This window comes from Chrysemys picta, chromosome 3, assembly GCF_011386835.1.
Source record: "Chrysemys picta bellii isolate R12L10 chromosome 3, ASM1138683v2, whole genome shotgun sequence".
Taxonomy (NCBI): domain Eukaryota; kingdom Metazoa; phylum Chordata; order Testudines; family Emydidae; genus Chrysemys; species Chrysemys picta.
Genome location: NC_088793.1, coordinates 189,446,235 through 189,464,219, shown reverse-complemented (window position 1 = coordinate 189,464,219; position 17,985 = coordinate 189,446,235). Strand labels below are relative to the sequence as shown.

General features: G+C 49.3%; 1 protein-coding gene across 4 annotated transcripts in view; it reads left to right on the top strand.

Moving 5' to 3' along the window:
- XPO1 (exportin 1) overlaps window positions 1-9,769 on the top strand; it is an 80,670-nt gene extending 70,901 nt beyond the window's left edge. For 2 of the 4 annotated variants that reach the window (XM_005305641.5, XM_065589658.1), the window contains 4 exons: window positions 7,191-7,325; window positions 7,430-7,589; window positions 7,670-7,766; window positions 8,733-9,769. In XM_005305641.5, the coding sequence (XP_005305698.1) occupies window positions 7,191-7,325; window positions 7,430-7,589; window positions 7,670-7,766; window positions 8,733-8,879 (539 nt within the window). In that variant the 3' untranslated portion in view covers window positions 8,880-9,769. The remainder of the gene's footprint in view (window positions 1-7,190; window positions 7,326-7,429; window positions 7,590-7,669; window positions 7,767-8,732) is intronic. The other 2 variants (XM_065589656.1, XM_065589657.1) reach the window with 1 other exon arrangement.
- The last annotated feature ends 8,216 nt before the right edge of the window (window positions 9,770-17,985 follow it).

The following is a 17,985-nucleotide window of genomic DNA, read 5'->3' as shown; positions in this document are numbered from 1 at the left end:
GAGGGGGCTTGGTGTTTGCCATTTTTGTAATGTTAATGATGGTGGTTGGTGGTAGAGCTGACAGGGAAACCAAATTTCAGTTCTGCAAAAACTACTTAATTTTCAGAAATTTTATTATCATCCCAAATCGGAACGAAAAGCCAAAAACTTTGAATAAATGTGCAGAACTGAAATCATGTAATGTTTTGTTTTGGAAGAGCAAAATGTGATGTTTCCAAAATGAAATATGCTGTCTGAGGTCCCCAGCTGTCTGGTCACTGCAGCAGAACCAGGGTTCTTCTTCAAGTGATTGTTCACGTCCATTACACATTAGGTGTACGCGCGCCGCGTGCACGGACGTCGGAAACTTTTTCCCTTAGCGGCTCCCGTCGGGCCGGCAGGGCCCCCTCCTTCCCGCCAGAGCGGCGCCCCGGTCCAGGGTATATATATCCCTGCCGACCCGACCCCTCCAGTTCCTTCTTACCGTCCGTGGCGGCGTTGGAACAACTCTGTCTCTCCTCTGAGAGTGTCCCTTAGTAATAGTCATTAGTGTTATCTAGCAGTTATCAGTTAGTTTGTAGTAGTGTTGAGCAGTAGTTAACAGCTCATTAGGGTCCTTAAAGTTCCTGCTGTGGTTGTTTGTTCAACCCCGGCACCGGCCCTGGGCGGCGGGGCATGCCGCACGCCCAAGGCTTCAAGGCTTGTGCCACGTGCCGCAGGCCTATGCCATTGAGCGACCCCCACGCCTCGTGTCTCCGTTGCCTGGGGGAGGCTCACCAGAAAGAGCGCTGCAAGATCTGCAAGGCCTTTAAGCCCAGAACCAAGAAAGAAAGCGACTTTCGCCTTAAGCAGCTGCTCATGGAGACGGCGTTACAGCCCTCCACTTCGGCGGCACTGTCTGCCTCCGTGCGGAGCGCCCCGGCATCGGTGCGGGAACCGGCGCCGGCGGGCCACATGAAGCCCACGGCACCGACCCAACGGGGACATATATGACGCCGGTCGTCTTCGCCGGCAAAAGTGAAGGGCCAACCTAAGGCCCGTGGACGCTCCCCGCACAAGAGGGCGGCACCGGTGAAGACCTCGAGTGCCCCTAAGGCTGGTACGGCCCCGGCACAGACCCCGGTAGTGGCTCCGGCGCCGAAAGGCCCGTCGAGCCCCGGGATGGGCGCGTCGAGTGAAGATGAAGGGCTGGAGGAGCTCTTGGAACAGCCCTCCGCTCCGGACACGTTTGAGGCAGCTAAGGACCTCATCGCATTGTCCGTCGAGGCCCCGGCACGCGCTGAGGACGCTCCGCCGAAGCTGCCGCACAGAGGCAAGCCGGCGATGGTGCGCCCATCACAATCGCCGTCTTGGCACCGTTTCGGGAACCGGTCCCGGTCGAGCTCCGCTTCGGTGGACTCCCGGTTACCCTCAGCGCAGGAAGCACCGCAGCAGTCAGGCTTCAACAAGCGGTCAGCACCGACTCAGCAACACAACACGAGTCGGCACCGCGAAATGTCGGCGGTACGTTACCCGAGGCCGACCAGCCGTAGCCGGTCCCGCGACCGCCGGTACCGTTCCAGGTCCAGATTGGCGAGACGCTATTCCAGATCCTGGTCGCGGAGGCGCTACTCCCCAAACCCGGACCGGCACCATCCTACGGCTCCGCCGTGGCCTTCCAGGTCACCGTCCGTGGTCTCGGGGACTGACTCGGACCGGTACGGCGGATATGGCCATAGGTCGCAGGCCAGCAGGGACTATGGCCATTCTCAATGGGGCCAGCCGAGCCAATGGCCATTCTGGACACCCTGGGCCTACCACCAGCAAGGGCCCCCATCGAGGGCCTCGAGATCCGGGCCACCGGGGTACCGATCCCGCTCCCCACGGCACCGCCCCCCATCGCATAAGGAGGCAACGGTCTCTAGACCTCCGGAGCGGGAAGGAGTGGACTCGGCACCGAGTATGGTACCGTCCCAGTCCCACACTGCGGGTCAGGCCCCCGAGGAGCAACTGGTCGATACCGGGTTGCAGGACACTGAGGAGGGGCAGAAGGCTCCGACCTCTTCCTCCTCGCCAGATGAGGCAGTAGCGGGCACCATGGTGTCTGGCCCTCCCCCGATTGACCATCGGGCACACCAAGACCTGCTTCGCAGGGTAGCCCTCAATCTGGGCTTGCAAGCGGAGGAGACCGTAGAACAGGAAGACCCCATGGTCGATATCCTGAGCCCAGAGGGCCCCTCCAGAGTCGCTCTCCCTATCATACGGACAGTACAGTCCAACTATAAGACGGTGTGGCAGACGCCGGCCTCCAGTGCACTGACTGCAAGAGGCGTGGAGAGGAAATACTTCGCCCCATCTAGAGGGTTCGACTTCCTCTTTTTACACCCGTCCCCTTGTTCGCTAGTGGTCTCGGCGGTCAACGAGAGAGGGCATCATGGCCAGCAAGCTCCAGCCCCCAAGGGCAAGGAAGCTAAGCGACTGGACTTGTTCGGGAGGAAAGTCTATTCCTCTGGGGGCCTTCAACTGAGGATCGCCAATCAGCAGGCGATTCTGAACAGGCACAATTTTAACTCTTGGGCTTCAGTCGCCAAGTTTAAGGACTCCCTCCCACCTGACGCGCATCAGGAGTTCACGGCCCTGGTGGACGAGGGGATGGCGGTGGCCAAGACCTCATTGCAGGCCTCCCTCGACTCAGCCGATGCTGCGGCTAGAACAATCGCGTCAGGAGTCGTGATGAGGCGTTCGGCGTGGTTACAGGCTTCAGGTCTTCCACCAGAGGTGCAAACCACACTGCAGGGCCTCCCGTTTCAAGGTTCGGGCTTGTTCTCCGACCAAACGGACGCCAGGCTGCATAGCCTTAAGGACTCGCGTGCGACCCTTAAGTCGTTGGGCATGCACACCCTGGTAACGCAGCGTAAGCCCTTTAAACCCCAGCCACCGCAGAGGCAATACCACCCTTGTCCCCGGCACGAGCCTTACCGCCGTCGAGGCAGGGATAACAGGCGGAGACGTAACAATACGCCTAACCAAGGCCAGAGTCACGGCCAGGGCAAGCCGCAGACAGGGAATAAACCAGGCTTTTGAAGCTACGCCCGAGGACAGCGTACCACTTCCTATACCGGATCCTCCTCTGGGTTTCAAGGACCGCCTGTCCCATTTCTACCGGGCCTGGTTGCGCATAACATCGGACCGCTGGGTCCTGCGCACAGTGAAGGCGGGCTATACCCTCCAGTTTTCCTCGCCCCCTCCCTGCCATCCCCCTTCCCCGTCCCTCTTCAGGGACCCTTCTCACGAGCAACTCCTCATACAGGAGGTACAGACCCTTCTCGCTGCAGGAGCAGTAGAAGAGGTCCCACTAGACCTAAGGGGAAAAGGATTCTATTCCAGATACTTCCTGATCCCCAAGGCGAAAGGGGGCCTCCGTCCTATTTTGGACCTGCGCGATCTAAACAAGTTTCTGATCAAAGCGCGCTTCCGTATGGTCTCCCTTGGAACTATTATCCCATCCCTGGATCCGGGGGATTGGTATGCTGCCCTCGATATGAAAGATGCCTATTTTCACATCGCAATCAATCCGGCCCACAGACGGTTTCTGCGCTTCGTTGTCAACCTGCGCCATTTCCAATTTACGGTCCTGCCCTTTGGCCTGGCGTCAGCACCACGAGTGTTTACGAAGTGCATGTCCGTGGTAGCAGCCTTCCTTCGAAAAAGGAGGATGCGTGTGTTCCCGTACCTGGACGATTGGCTTCTCGCGGGCAGGTCGGAGGCCAAGGTCCGATCTCACGTGACGCTGGCCTTGCAGACGTTCGACGAGCTCGGCCTCCGGGTCAATGTGCCCAAGTCCACGTTAGTCCCCACACAGAGACTGGACTTCATAGGTGCGACCCTGGACTCGGTAGCCGCACAGGCAAGCCTACCAGAGGCACGGTTCATATCAATTCAGAGAGCCGTAAGCTCGGTCCAAAAATTCCCCACGACAACGGCAAGGTGTTGCATGCAGCTTCTGGGGCATATGGCAGCTTGCACACACGTGGTCAGACATGCTCGCCTGAGGCTCCGGCCTTTACAGTTGTGGTTCGCCTGCACGCATCGCCCCAACAGAGACCCATTGGATCAAGTAGTCACAATCCCAAACCAGGTGCTGAGCTCGCTACGCTGGTGGCTCGATCCCCAACAGGTATGCGAAGGGATCCCCTTCGCTGCCCCACAGCCCACTCTGACGTTGGTAACAGATGCATCGGACCTGGGTTGGGGGGCGCACCTGGGGGAACTGCGGACCCAAGGGCTGTGGTCCAGAGAAGACAAGCTGCTTCACATCAATCTGAAGGAGCTAAGAGCGGTTCGCCTCGCCTGTCAGACCTTCCGCGCCACCATAAAAGGTCACAGCGTGGCAGTCCTGACGGACAACACTACCGCCATGTTCTATATAAACAAGCAGGGCGGGTCCCGGTCTTCTCCCCTTTGTCGCGAGGCACTCCAATTATGGGACTTCTGTATAGCCCATGCGATACACCTCATTGCGACGTATCTTCCGGGGATTCAAAACGGCTTAGCGGACCGCCTCAGCCGATCCTACCGAATGCACGAATGGACATTGAGGCGAGACGTCCTGCATTCGATCTTCCGGAGGTGGGGCTTTCCCCGGGTGGATCTATTCGCCACCAGGGACAACAGCCAATGCCCTCAGTTCTGCTCGTTCCAGAACCTCAGCCGGGGATCATTAGCAGATGCCTTCATGATCCCATGGGGAGGGAGCCTGAGATATGCCTTCCCTCCGTTCCCGCTCATACACAAGGTTCTCCTCAAGACCCGCAGGGTCAGGGCGACGATCATACTTATCGCCCCGGCCTGGCCACGCCAGCATTGGTTCACGTCCCTGCTGGAACTGTCCATAGCCGATCCAATCACCCTCCCCCTCCATCGCGACCTAGTCACGCAAGACAACGGTCGCCTACTCCACCCGAACCTGTCTTCGCTACATCTCACGGCATGGTATCTCTCTGGCTGAACGATGCAGAACACAGGTGCTCTCACCAGGTTCAACAAATCCTCCTTAATAGTAGGAAGCCCTCTACAAGAGCGACCTACCTGGCAAAATGGAAAAGGTTCTCCCACTGGTGTGAGCCTCAACGCATACAGCCTTTACAAGCCTCAGTTCCATCGATCTTGGACTACCTACTGCACCTCAAGAATCAAGGGCTTGCGCCCGCCTCAATTAGAGTGCACTTAGCTGCCATTTCGGCTTTCCATCCGGGAGAGTTGGGAGTGTCAGTGTTCTCCAACCCCACAGTGGCCCGATTCCTCAAGGGACTGGAAAGGGTGTTTCCCTACTCGCGCCCGCCTGTCCCGGCGTGGAGTCTGAACCTAGTCCTAACAAGACTCATGAGTCCCCCCTTTGAGCCCCTAGCCACTTGCTCCCTCACGCACCTCTCGTGGAAGGTGGCGTTTCTCGTGGCCATCACGTCGGCCAGAAGGGTATCTGAATTGAGGGCCCTCACTTCGGAACCACCCTATACAGTGTTCCATAAGGATAAGGTGCAACTGAGGCCGCACCCCAAATTCCTTCCAAAGGTGGTATCGCAGTTTCACATGGGGCAGGACATTTGCCTACCGGTGTTCTTTCCTAAACCCCATACGGACCCTTACCACCGCAGCCTACATACCCTGGATGTCCGAAGGGCGTTGGCATTCTACCTGGAACGGACCAGGTTGTTCCGCAGAACACCTCAGCTGTTCATTGCTATTGCGGAACGTATGAAAGGCTTGCCTATCTCGACACAGCGCTTGTCGGCATGGATTGTGCATTGTATACGCACCTGTTATGAGCTCGCCAATGTTCCGGCCCCGGAGATCCAGGCCCACTCGACTAGGGCCCAAGCGTCCTCAACGGCCTTCTTGGCGCAGGTCCCTATCCAGGAGATCTGTAAGGCGGCCACCTGGTCGTCCGTTCATACGTTCACAGCCCACTACGCGATCCATCATCAGACCAGAGAGGACGCGATGGTCGGTCGGGCTGTGCTACAGTCAGTTGTACCTTGACTCCTACCCACCTCCAATGGTAAGCTTGGGAATCACCTAATGTGTAATGGACGTGAACAATCACTCGAAGAAGAAAGAACGGTTACTTACCTTCTGTAACTGTTGTTCTTCGAGATGTGTTGTTCACGTCCATTACACTTCCCAGCCTCCTTCCCCTCTGTCGGAGTCTCCGGCAAGAAGGAACCGGAGGGGTCGGGTCGGCAGGGATATATATACCCTGGAGCGGGGCGCCGCTCTGGCGGGAAGGAGGGGGCCCGACGGGAGCCGCTAAGGGAAAAAGTTTCCGACGTCCATGCACGCGGCGCGCGTACACCTAATGTGTAATGGACGTGAACAACACATCTCGAAGAACAACAGTTACAGAAGGTAAGTAACCGTTCTACCCTGAAAGTCGTCATGGCTGTTGTGGATTGAAAAGGTCCTTGGTAGTCCAACTGACAGGGAGCCAGGGAGTGCCAGCTCTGAGAGTTCCAGGAGTTGAGGTTTCCAGCCCTCCTTCATCCATGTGGTGAACTAAAGGGGAGCCTGAGAGTGCCAGCTGGGCCACAGCCCACCTGGTGGTCTGCTGAGGAGCTTGGGAGCAAGGGGTCCTGTGGCTACTCAACTCCCAGAGTCAGGAATCTACCTGGCTCCAGAAGTCTAGAAGCCATGGGGTCCCTGACTCCAGGAAAGTGCCTGGCAGGTTGCCCAAGTGCTGTGGACCCTAGAAGCCTGGTCTCAGCAGACCACCAGATGGACTGTGGAGAAGCCAGGTGGGCAGACTGCAGGAAATCTGGATTCCTTTGGAAGTTTGACTAAATCTAACCATTTCTGCAAAACATTTAGATGTCAGCAAATTCCAACAAAAAAATTTTTAGGCGTTTCCAGTCAGCTTTACTTGACCTGCTTGTATGTGATTATTGCAGTTAAATATACGCTATCACAGCAAAGGTAGCACTTAAGTGGACGGTTTTTGTTTGGTAAGGGCCTGAGGTGCTGATAATTAGTAATCATAACAAATGTAAAATCCACAAAAATATGGTAGCTACTTGAAGAAATTCTTGGAAAATCTTTCAATATTGGTTCGCATCGTTCTGTCTAGGTCAGACTTCTCTTTGCACAGATCTGAACTTCTTGATTATATGCAATTTTTTCTGGAAAGGAAAGTGAATGTAAAAGATTTTGGTCATTTTCATCCTTTTGCTTTCTTTCAGGTCTTCAGATACTTTATACTCTATTACAAAATGTTGCGCAAGAAGAGGCTGCTGCTCAGAGTTTTTATCAGACTTATTTCTGTGACATTCTTCAGCATATTTTTTCTGTTGTAACAGACACTTCACATACTGCTGGTAAGAGTGTGCTTGAGGTTGAGGGAAACAGTACAGCAATCATTAAACAATAAAGGAATTTACTTTGAGTAACAAGTAATTTCATTTCTGTTTTACATATGCAGGTTTGACAATGCATGCATCAATTCTTGCATACATGTTCAATTTAGTAGAAGAAGGAAAAATAAGTACACCTTTAAACCCTGGCAATCCATTGAACAACCAAATGTTTATTCAGGAGTATGTTGCTAATCTTCTTAAATCTGCATTTCCTCACCTGCAAGAGTAAGTGTGCTGTGGCTGTTAAAAAATTGTGAGCGTGGTTCTTGTGTTTCCCATGTACTAATTGGTATTTTTACTCTTAGTGCACAGGTTAAGCTATTTGTAACAGGACTCTTCAGTTTAAATCAGGATATTCCTGCCTTCAAGGAACACCTTAGGGATTTCCTGGTCCAAATTAAGGTATGTTTGGAATGTTAGTGTAAATTTTAAATGACTGTTGAATGTGACGTTCAAAACGAAAGAGGCTGGTTCGTCACTTATGAAAAGTCATGCAACAGGTCAGCGTGTTTTTATAATTCACCATCTCAGAGTTGTAGGGCCACAGTGTTGACTATTGGCCACTTCAATAAGCGTGCAGAGGAATGCCTGTTGCCTTAGACTATTTAGACTGAGAGAATGGATTGATGCACCTTTTGGATTTCTTTGCAGCTGTGAATCTTTCCAAACTGGAGATGTGTAGTAAGCCCATTTTTAAACAGAGGCCATATTGCAATCCTGGTTTTGGAATAGTTTCATAGTTTAAGGCCAGAAGGGACCATTAGATCTTCTAGTCTTATCCTCCTGTATATCACAGGCTATTATATTTCACCCAGCTTCCCCTATATTTAACCCAGTAACTTGGGGATAGCCTAAGCATTTCAGTCCTCGGGAGCCTAAACTTTTGTTTTTTGTATCTCCTAGAGTCAGGATTTCATTTTATTTCCTTTTTAAAAAAAATAGAAATAAAAGTTGGCATTCAAGAGATAATTAAAGGAAGGACTGTCCCTCAGTAAAGTATCCTAAATAGAATTACAATGTAGATTCAAGTTCTAACATTTTGATGTTGTAATGCCTACATTTCAATGGGACCCCAAAGACTGACCACTCAAAACATGAAGCTGGTATCCCCACCTGCAGCAGCTAGTGAAAATGCAAATATCATGCAGAGTGCTACTATATTCCTTATACTGATTTAGGTTTTAGTGGCAACAACTGTTGCATAAGAAAATTATTATTATTTTTTTATTCTGGTTCTGACTGTCAAGTGTGACAAATTGATTTTTCATATTTATATATAAAAATGTCTGGATTTTGGAAGCTTCTTACTTTTTATTCTTGGATTTCAAAACACTTACATTGGACTAACTAAGCTACTTATTTGTGTAGGAATTTGCAGGTGAAGACACATCCGATTTATTCCTGGAAGAAAGAGAAACAGCCCTTCGACAGGCTCAGGAGGAGAAACATAAGCTTCAGATGTCTGTCCCTGGCATCCTTAATCCACATGAAATTCCTGAGGAAATGTGTGATTAAAATGCATAAAACCAGTTATGCAGTTTTCTTTCTGTACAGCTGCTTTGTTGTGGTAGAAGAAAACAGCACTCGGATATTGACCAAAATGATGCCAATTTGTAAATTAAAATGTCACCTAGTGGCCCTTTTTCTTATGTGTTTTTTGTATAAGAAATTTTCTGTGAAATATCCTTCCATTGTTTAAGCTTTTGTTTTGGTCATCTTTATTTAGATTTGCATGAAGTTGAGAATTAAGGCATTTTAAAAAAAAAAAATACTTCATGCCCATTTTGTGGCTAAGGGGAAAAGAGAGGCAAAACATACCTTGTTAAGTCTATTGCAAAATTACACATTTTTCCTGTGAGAGTACCAATTTTTAATGAGGGGATCATTTTTCTTTCTAACCTGCCCTGCAGTCTAGAAGAAAAGATAATGAGTAAAACATACTGAGTTGATTGTTAAGCAGAGTATAGTGCTGCATTACCTGAACAGTTAGCAGCTTTTGGACTGAATGGTAAGGGTAGGCTACATGTATTTGCAAGTAATATGACAAGTTTGCAGCAAGATCATGTGCATATCATCCCACTGTAAAGCAACTTCAAAAGAGTATGGGAACACAGTACAGTTAGTTATTTTTACACAGTTCTTTTGTTTTTGTGTGTGTGCTGTCGCTTTGTCGACAACAGCTTTTTGTTTTCCTCAATGAGGAGTGTTGCTCATTTGTGAGCCTTCATTAACTCGAAGTGAAATGGTTAAAATATTTATCCTGTTAGAATAGGCTGCATCTTTTTAACAACTCATAAAAAGAGAACTCTGGCTTTTGAGATGACTTATACTAATTTACATTGTTTACCATGCTGTAGTGCTTTAAGAACACTACTTAAAAGCAAAATAAAATTGGTTTACATTTATTTTCCTTCTTTTGGCTTATCTTTTATTGGATAAAAATGCAGTGATCACATCGATGTTTGGTTGTATAGAAAAAAGAATCCCATAAGAGGTAGATGAATATCAGGCTAGATAAATGCTCCTGTAACTGCAATGACAAACTTTAACATGCAAGAGCTCTTCAAGAAGAACTTACACTTGGGTTTTTCAGTTCAGAAATTCAAAATGAGATGCCTGATTTTGTGACTAGACTAGCATCAGCAGGTCTGAATAATATTAAACTATTTTTCACCTACATTTATAGTTTAATGCCTTTCAAAGGTATATGAAGTAGTGAAACCAAAGGTAAGAAAACTGAACACTTTGATTTGACATCCTAGCTTCCCCTCTCTAGCATTTCTCCTCTGCCGTCTAACAGAGGAATGTATGTCAGTCCAAACTATTGATGTTTTCATTCTTGGAACAACTTGCATTCCTCTGGTCTGCAGTCTTAGGACTGTCAGAATGATATTAAAATACAACATTCATGTGAAGTTGTAAAGGAAATTAGGTTAGTTGATTAGTATAATCCTTTTTAATATAAAATTTGAAGACTGTAGTTACTTTTTTGTATTGTGCATTTATTTTCAAATCAAATTAAAGTTCATTAGTCAGCAAGTGTCTACGTAGAACATACTCAACCAAAATGTTTGTGGGTGTGGGCATTTTCCCCACAGTTGTGCTTAAGAACATTTCTGCTTGCTTGATTCCTTTGCCTAGTACTAATAAAGGCAGATCCATACCTGTCTGCAGAACATTTGGCAGCACAAATGCTGTCAACCTGAGCCATTAATGCTGGAGGGGGGGGCAATACCAAGACCAGTCAGTATTCAGTGATTTTTTTTCAAACCTCGTGTCCTGGAACATAATATAACTTTGCTAGGTTGAGCCGTCAGACTCTCAACTCCATACTGGCTGTAGCGCAGCTATTGCTCTCCTCCTTTATGCGGACATTTCTTCAGAGAAGGGGCTATATTAATATCCATAATGAGTGTAATTTTGTCATCCACTAATTGAGCATATGCTGCCACAAGCAGATAAAATAGTTTGTTTCTAAATAGAAGTAATGATGTAGAGGAATCTAAGATAAAGCTTATTTGAAATGGATAAGTTGAACTACTTGTACATACTCTCTTTTGAATCGGTTGTAATTTAAGAGCGCTAGGCAGTGAACTCATTGAAGATACGCGCAGCAGAAATCAAATAGACAAAATATGATCTATTAAAATGTAGAAGATTCAGGAAGTATTCTGTAAAATGATTGTTTCACATGAATGCCCCATTCTTCTGGTCAACAAAGAGCAGAAATAAGAAGGGTCATGAAACTAGATGGAGGTAAGAAGTGCCTTCTGCATGAAATTTAAAATAACTCAGCCTATTTAATGGAAAGAAAAATATAATACTTCTAGAGTGGTTATGGAGAGAGGTCATCTTTCCATAATCTCTCTAGTTAAGGTTGAAACAACTCTCCCATTATAAAGCTGATTTCTCATACACACAGCTTGATTTATTTTTCTCAAGTTAAATTGATGTTTCTCAGACTGCATCCTACCATGATAATTTTTATTTAAATTGGGGCTCAGCAAATAGATAGCAATTTTATTATTCGAATTAATTTTGGAGCAGCTGAAACTTAAAAATGTTTTTGGATTCATTCTAACTTGGAGGTTCCTTTTAACTTAGAAACCCCACAGTGGTCTTACTCACTTGTCTTCCTGAATATTGGTGCCTTGCACTCTGCAGACTTAATAGATCTATGAAGATTCATGCTTGTTACCAAGTACATGGAACTCTGCATGCTGATACAGAATTTGTCATATTTATATGAATTTTAGTAAAAAATTGCACTTTGTCGTCCAGGTAAGGTGTACTTATCCATGCAAGAAACAAGTTAATGGAGGATAGGTCCATCAATGGTTATTAGCTCAAGATGGCCAGGGACAGAACCCCATGCTTCAGGTGTCCCTAAACCTATGACTGTCCGAAGCTGTGATTGGATGACAGGATGGATCACTTGAAATTGCCCTGTTCTTTCCCTCTGAAGCATCTGGCACTGACCATTTTTCATTATTGTGTATATACATACATACATTTTTTGTGAGAATATTCACTTAAAAGCTTGTCATCTCTTACATTTTTTACTTCAAGTTAATTGGTTGGTAATTTACTTGAGATAGTTAACATACTTGTTAAAGACTGGTGTGGACACTCCCTAAATGTTCATTCCAGGCTACCGTAAAATGTTTAGTATGTTTTACAGCAAAATTCAATTCCAAAAGCTTTTTTGGGTGGTGTTCTAACATACAAATTGATAATATTCAGTGTCTGTTAATCTGTTAAGTACTTTGATCTAATTTCCAATAAGGTTTAAGATTTACGCAGAAAACTCTGGAAATATTCATTTTGACAGAAAGCCAAAGGGATGTGGCCCACCAGCGTTGGGCAGTAGTCAGCAAGACTTCAGCTGCCAGGTCCTGCACAGAGTATAGAACTAGAAGAAAAATATTGCAAGTACTGCCTTGATACAAGGCAGAAAGGGCAACAGAAGTGAGAACCTGTCACGGAGCTATTAGAATACCATATTGAGTCTTGGGCACAAAAATGACCCATTTGGAGAATTCATAAGGATTTAATTCTAGATTGTGAACAGTATGAGATACTTCAGCTACTCTTCTCTTCATGTGAATAAAGGAGGCAGCTCAGAACGTTTTTTCTTTCAGATTCTCGTTTTCCAGACATGCAGATGGGAGTGCTGAACCATTTGCTCTATCATACCCATTGCAATTCTGCTTTGAAAGCTGATTTGAGCTGCAATGAGGAAAATACTCCTCTCTTTCCAACCCCCTGCCTCCCTCAATTAGGAGCTGAAATTCAATAGAGTTCTGGATTCCCATGGTATTCCCTCATTTCTGAGGTTGATGCAGCAGCAGCATCCTTAGCAAAGGACTTGGGCCCAGATCCTCAAAGGTATTTAGGCTCCTAACTTTGGGAAGTTGGAATTTATTTTAGAAGGCTATCTTGTGTAAATCCAAGGCTCCTTTAACTGGGTCAAGTTTGGTCACTTGAAAATTGAGGCACCCAAATTCACTAGTCCCTTTAGAAAAATCTTAATTTGTGCACTTAGTTTCTTTCTGCAAATAGTGTGAAGAAATAATTAACCTTTTTCTTTAAAGTTGAAGATACATCAACAAAACTGAGTGACTTCTTAGGAAGTCAGTGATCTAATGGAGATGCTAGAAAATAAAACATGATTTGGGATGAAAGCAAAGGCATTACAACTTGGGAATTAGAGTCCTAGGTCCCTGGAGAGGAAACGTTCATAGGTTACACTCATGGTGTACTCCCAGTTGAAGTTCTGAGATTCTGTACAGCAGGAAAGAGAACTGGTGAGTTCCTTGAAGAATTATCGCAACAGTTGGATGATTACAGTGAAAATATTTGGTGCTGTCAGGGCTTCCTGTGGCTTTTTATTTTTTCAATCTGGCCTGCAAATTATTTTGCCACCAGTGCTGTCCCAACTTTTAAAAATCAAAAACAAAAAAAAAACTCATTCCAAATTGTTCCTTGTGATATTAATGTGAATGAACAGCACATTCTTCTTTGAGTGCTTGCAAATGTCCATTCCAATGTAGGTGTATGTTCCCTGAGCACAGTTGCTGGAATTTTTTCCCCTAGTGGTATCCGTCGGGTTGGCTCTAGCACTCTCTGGTGCTTCATGCTCCTAGCATTGGTATAAAGGGCCCTGCCGACTCTATTCCCCCCTCAGTTGTTGGAACTGTTCTCATTTGCTTTGGCAAACTCTCCAGTGTTTTTTTGCTATTTCTCTATTTTTCTAGTGTATATAGTTTAAAGTTGTGATAGTCATTTTTTAGTTATATTGTAGTTGGACTCCTCACTTAGTTAACAAAGTTCGTCTGCTCCCCAATGCCAGGACATTCCTCGATCACTGGGCTTCAAGCCCTGTGCTTCCTGAAGCCATTGAGTGACCCACATACAAGCAGTCTCAAGTGCTTGTGGGAGTCTCATAGAAAGCACCTCTGCCAGATCTGCAAGGACTTCAAACCTTGCACAAAAAAGGATTGGGAGGTGAGATTGAAGGTCCTTTTCATGGAGGCAGCCCTGAGATCCATTTCAGAGCCTAGTCACTCAGAGTGCACCAATCACCTTAGCTTTGGTGCAGAGCCCTCCTGACAGTCAAGAATCTCAGCACCAGTCCCCATCACCAATGCCCAAGAAGAAACACAAAGTAGCTGTAAAGGAGTCCTTTGAGTGCTTGCTCGTGTCCATTCCATATTAGGTGTGTGTGCTCGCCACATGCACTGGTGCCACAAGTTTTTCCTTTAGCAGTATCTGTAGGGGACTGGCTCTAGAGCCCTCTGGAGTGGTGCCCACATGGCATGATGCAAGAGGCGCTGCCGGCTCCCCCCACCCTCTGTTCCTCCTTGCTGCCAGCAGCGGTGCTAGAACATCTGCTTCGGCTAGCGTTGTTTTGTTCTTCGTTCTTGCGAACTTTGAAAACCTGTAAAATAGTAGTTTCTTAGTTAAACCCTTAGAAGTAGTTTTCAACTCTTTGTTAGTCCCGAACGGGACTCAGCCAGGGGACATAGCATGCCCTGGTCCCCAGGCTTTAAGCCCTGTAACTGGCCTATGCCTGTCATTGATCCACATACTAGCTGCCTAAGGTGCTTAGGCGAGGGGCACATAAGTGGCAAATGCCTTATCTGCAAGTCCTTTAAATCTAGGACGAAGAAGGAGCGCGATATCCATCTAAGAGCCCTCCTAATGGAGTCAGCACTCACTCCAGCACCAGAGCAGCGGTCCGACTCCGCACTGAGCACCGTGGCCTCCGGGCGCAGTGCTCCTCCCCGGCGCAGTCCATGAGCTAGCACCAGTCTCCATGGCTCTGTTCATGAAGCCGAAGAAGAATGTGAAGGGATAGTCACCTAAGTTGAATGGACGTGAGCAAGCACTGGAAGAAAAGACAGTTACCTTTTCCATAACTGGTGGTGTTCGAGATGTGTTGCTCATGTCCATTCCACAACCTGCCCTCCTTCCCCAGGAAGGAACTGAGGGTCGGGGGGAACCAGCGGCGCCCTGTATATTGCGACATGTGCATGCCACTCCAGGGGGCACCGGAGCCAGTCGCTTACAGATATTGCTGAGGGAAAGACTTCTGGCACTAGTGCATTTGGAGAGCGCACACACCTAATATGGAATGGACATGAGCAACACATCTCGAAGATCACCAGTTACGGAAAAGGTAACTGTCTTTTTTTCCAACTGTGGGGGACTCCCCAGATAGACGTGTTTGGTACCTGAAGCAACAGGAAATGCCACCAGTTCTGCTCTCTGCAAGGCCACAGCCTGGGGTCTCTTACGGATGCCTTCCTGCTATCATGGATAGATCATTTATATTATGCTTTTCTTCCTGTCACACTAATGCACAAGGTTCTGATGAAGATCAAGTGGGACCGGGCATGAATCATTCTCGTAGCTCCTGTATGGCCCAGGCAACATTCGTTCCTCTTCGAGTGCCACATTCCACATTAGGTGTGCGCATGTCGTGTGCACGAGCGTCGGAAACGTTTCCCCTTAGCAGCTCCTGTCGGGTCGGCGGGGCCCCCGCCAGAGTGGCACCACTGCGCCGTGTATATATACCCCCGCTGGCCTGACCCCCTCCAGTTCCTTCTTACCGTCTGTGACGGCATTGGAACAACCTCTTGCTCTCGTAAGAGAAGCAGTTCCCTTAGCCTTAGTGTTGCATTGCTGTTATCAGTTAGTTAGCATTTCATTGTTGCTGAATACTTAATAGATTAGGTACTTGGAGGACTCCGGCACCTACCCCGGGCCGCGGGGCATGCTGCAGGCTCACAGATTTAAGGCTTGCGCCACATGCCGTTACTGACCCCCATGATTCCTGTCTACATTGCCTGGCAGAAGCTCGCCAAACAGAGGGGTGCAAGATTTGCAAGGCCTTTAAGCTGAGAACAAAGAAAGAGAGACTTTTGTTTAAGGCAGCTGTTGATGGAGGGTACGCTGCAGCCACCAGACCCGGAAGGCCGAATGCCAGCCCCAACCTCCTTGGTGCGGCGCGCCCCCGAGTCGTCAAGATCCCCGGTACCAGCCAAGCATCAAAAGCCGTTGGCCTCGGAACGCCAAAATAGGCCCTGGCACCACTTATCCTCCCTAGTGCGGCCCAAGCCAAAATCAAAGGAGGGCCACGGACGCTCCCCGCAAAGGAGACAGGCGCCATCTCAGGCACCGGGAAGAGCGGGAAGGATGCTGCACCCACTCTGGCACTGGCGGCACCAGCTCCACAAGGCCCACCGAGTTCAGCTTTAAGTGAGCTCAGTGCGGACACAGGGCTCGAGGGCATGATAGATCAGCCCTCTACACCTGACATCTTTGAGGCTGCAAAAGACCTCATCGGATTGTCGGCGGCGAGCCCCCTCCCGGCCAGGGAGAAGCCTCCGGCGCCCAGACCCAGGGTGCCATCGAGGGGAAAGCCAGCTGTTCGAGGTCACTGTCCCGGCACCACTCCTGGCGCTGGTCCCGGTCGAGCTCTGAGTCCGTGGACTCCCAGCTACCCTTGACTCAGACGGAAGTCTCGGTACCAGAGACAAGTCAACGCATGGGGTTGGTGCAGGACACACGGCGCTCCCCAGTGCCCCCCAAAGACTGGCACCAGCAGGAGTCGAGCCGGGAGTTGCCGAGAACAGCGGTACCGGTCTCGATGAGCCAGAAGCCGATCATCAGCCTCCCGCCGGCACAGATCGACAGCACCGCCGTGGCCCTCGTGCTCAATGTCGCCGGAGTCTGGTACAGACTCGGGCCGTTACAGCTACCCACAATGGGCCCCGGACAGCAGGGAACAACAAGCTGGCTGGCTACCACAATGGGGACCGCCAGGACACCGGACCTTCTGGACCCCCTTGGGCCTACCACCAGTGTCAAGGTGCTCCCTCCAGGGCCAGCTATACGGTACAGCGGTCCCAGTCCCCGCACCGATGCTTTCCTGTAAGGGAAGCTACAGCGTCCAAGCCGCCTGCAGCCTCGCCAAGTGAGAGACCAGCGAGGCCGGCACCATGTACCCGGTGCCGTCCCAGGACCACCGGCCCCGGCTCGAGCCGGAAGCCCCTCCCCTGTGGGAGAGGGGGATCAGGGAGACAAGCAGGAGGAAGCTGAGCAGCTGCTAACTTCCTCGTCATCCCTGGATGAAGCAGTAGCAGGCACGGCGGTGTCAGGACCTCCGCCATTAGACCACAAGGCCCACCAAGAACTGCTTCGTAAGGTGGCCCATAACTTGGGGTTGCAAGCCAAGGAGATGGTTGAGCAGGGAGACCCCATGGTGGATATTCTGAGCCCAGAAGGTCCTTCCAGAATAGCGCTCCCGCTCATTAAGACCATTCAGTCTAATTACACGACTATATGGCAGACTCCGGCATCCAGCGCACCAACAGCCAAAGGGGTGGAGTGCAACTACTTCGCCCTGTCAAAAGGTTACGACTTCTTGTTCTGTCACCCGAGCCCATGAACAGGCCATCCTCAACAGGCATAACTTCAACTCCTGGGCGGCGGTGGGGAAATTTAAGGACAACCTCCCGCAGGGCTCCCAACAGGAGTTCATGGCCCTGGTGGAGGATGGCAAGGCCATAGCGAAAACCTCCCTCCAAGTGTCCCTGGACTTGGACGCGGCAGCCAGGACAATAGCATCAGGCGTGGTCATGCAGCGCTCAGCGTGGCTTCAGGAGTCAGGCTTGCCCCCTGAGGTTCAGACAATAGGAGGAGGCGCAATAATAACAATTCCAGTAGGCCGAGCCAGAACCAAGGCCAACATAAGCCTCAGTTGGGCTCTAAGCCAGGCTTTTGAAGGTGCGCTCGAGGACAGCGTACCAGATCATCCAACGGATCCATCCCCGTGTTTCCTCAACCGCCTGTCCCGCTTCTCCCGTGCGTGGTCCAGCATTATGTCAGACCATTGGGTGTTATGCACGGTGCGAAGCGGGTACATGCTACAGTTTTCCTCCCTGTCTACCCCGGACCCCCCTTCCCCGTCCCTCTTCAGGGACCCTTCTCACGAGCATCTCCTAGAAAAGGAGGTTCACTCGCTCCTAGAGGCGGGGGGCGGTTCAGATAGTGCCCTTAGACCTAAGGGGGAAAGAGTTCTACTCCCGCTACTTCCTCATCCCCCAAGGCCAAA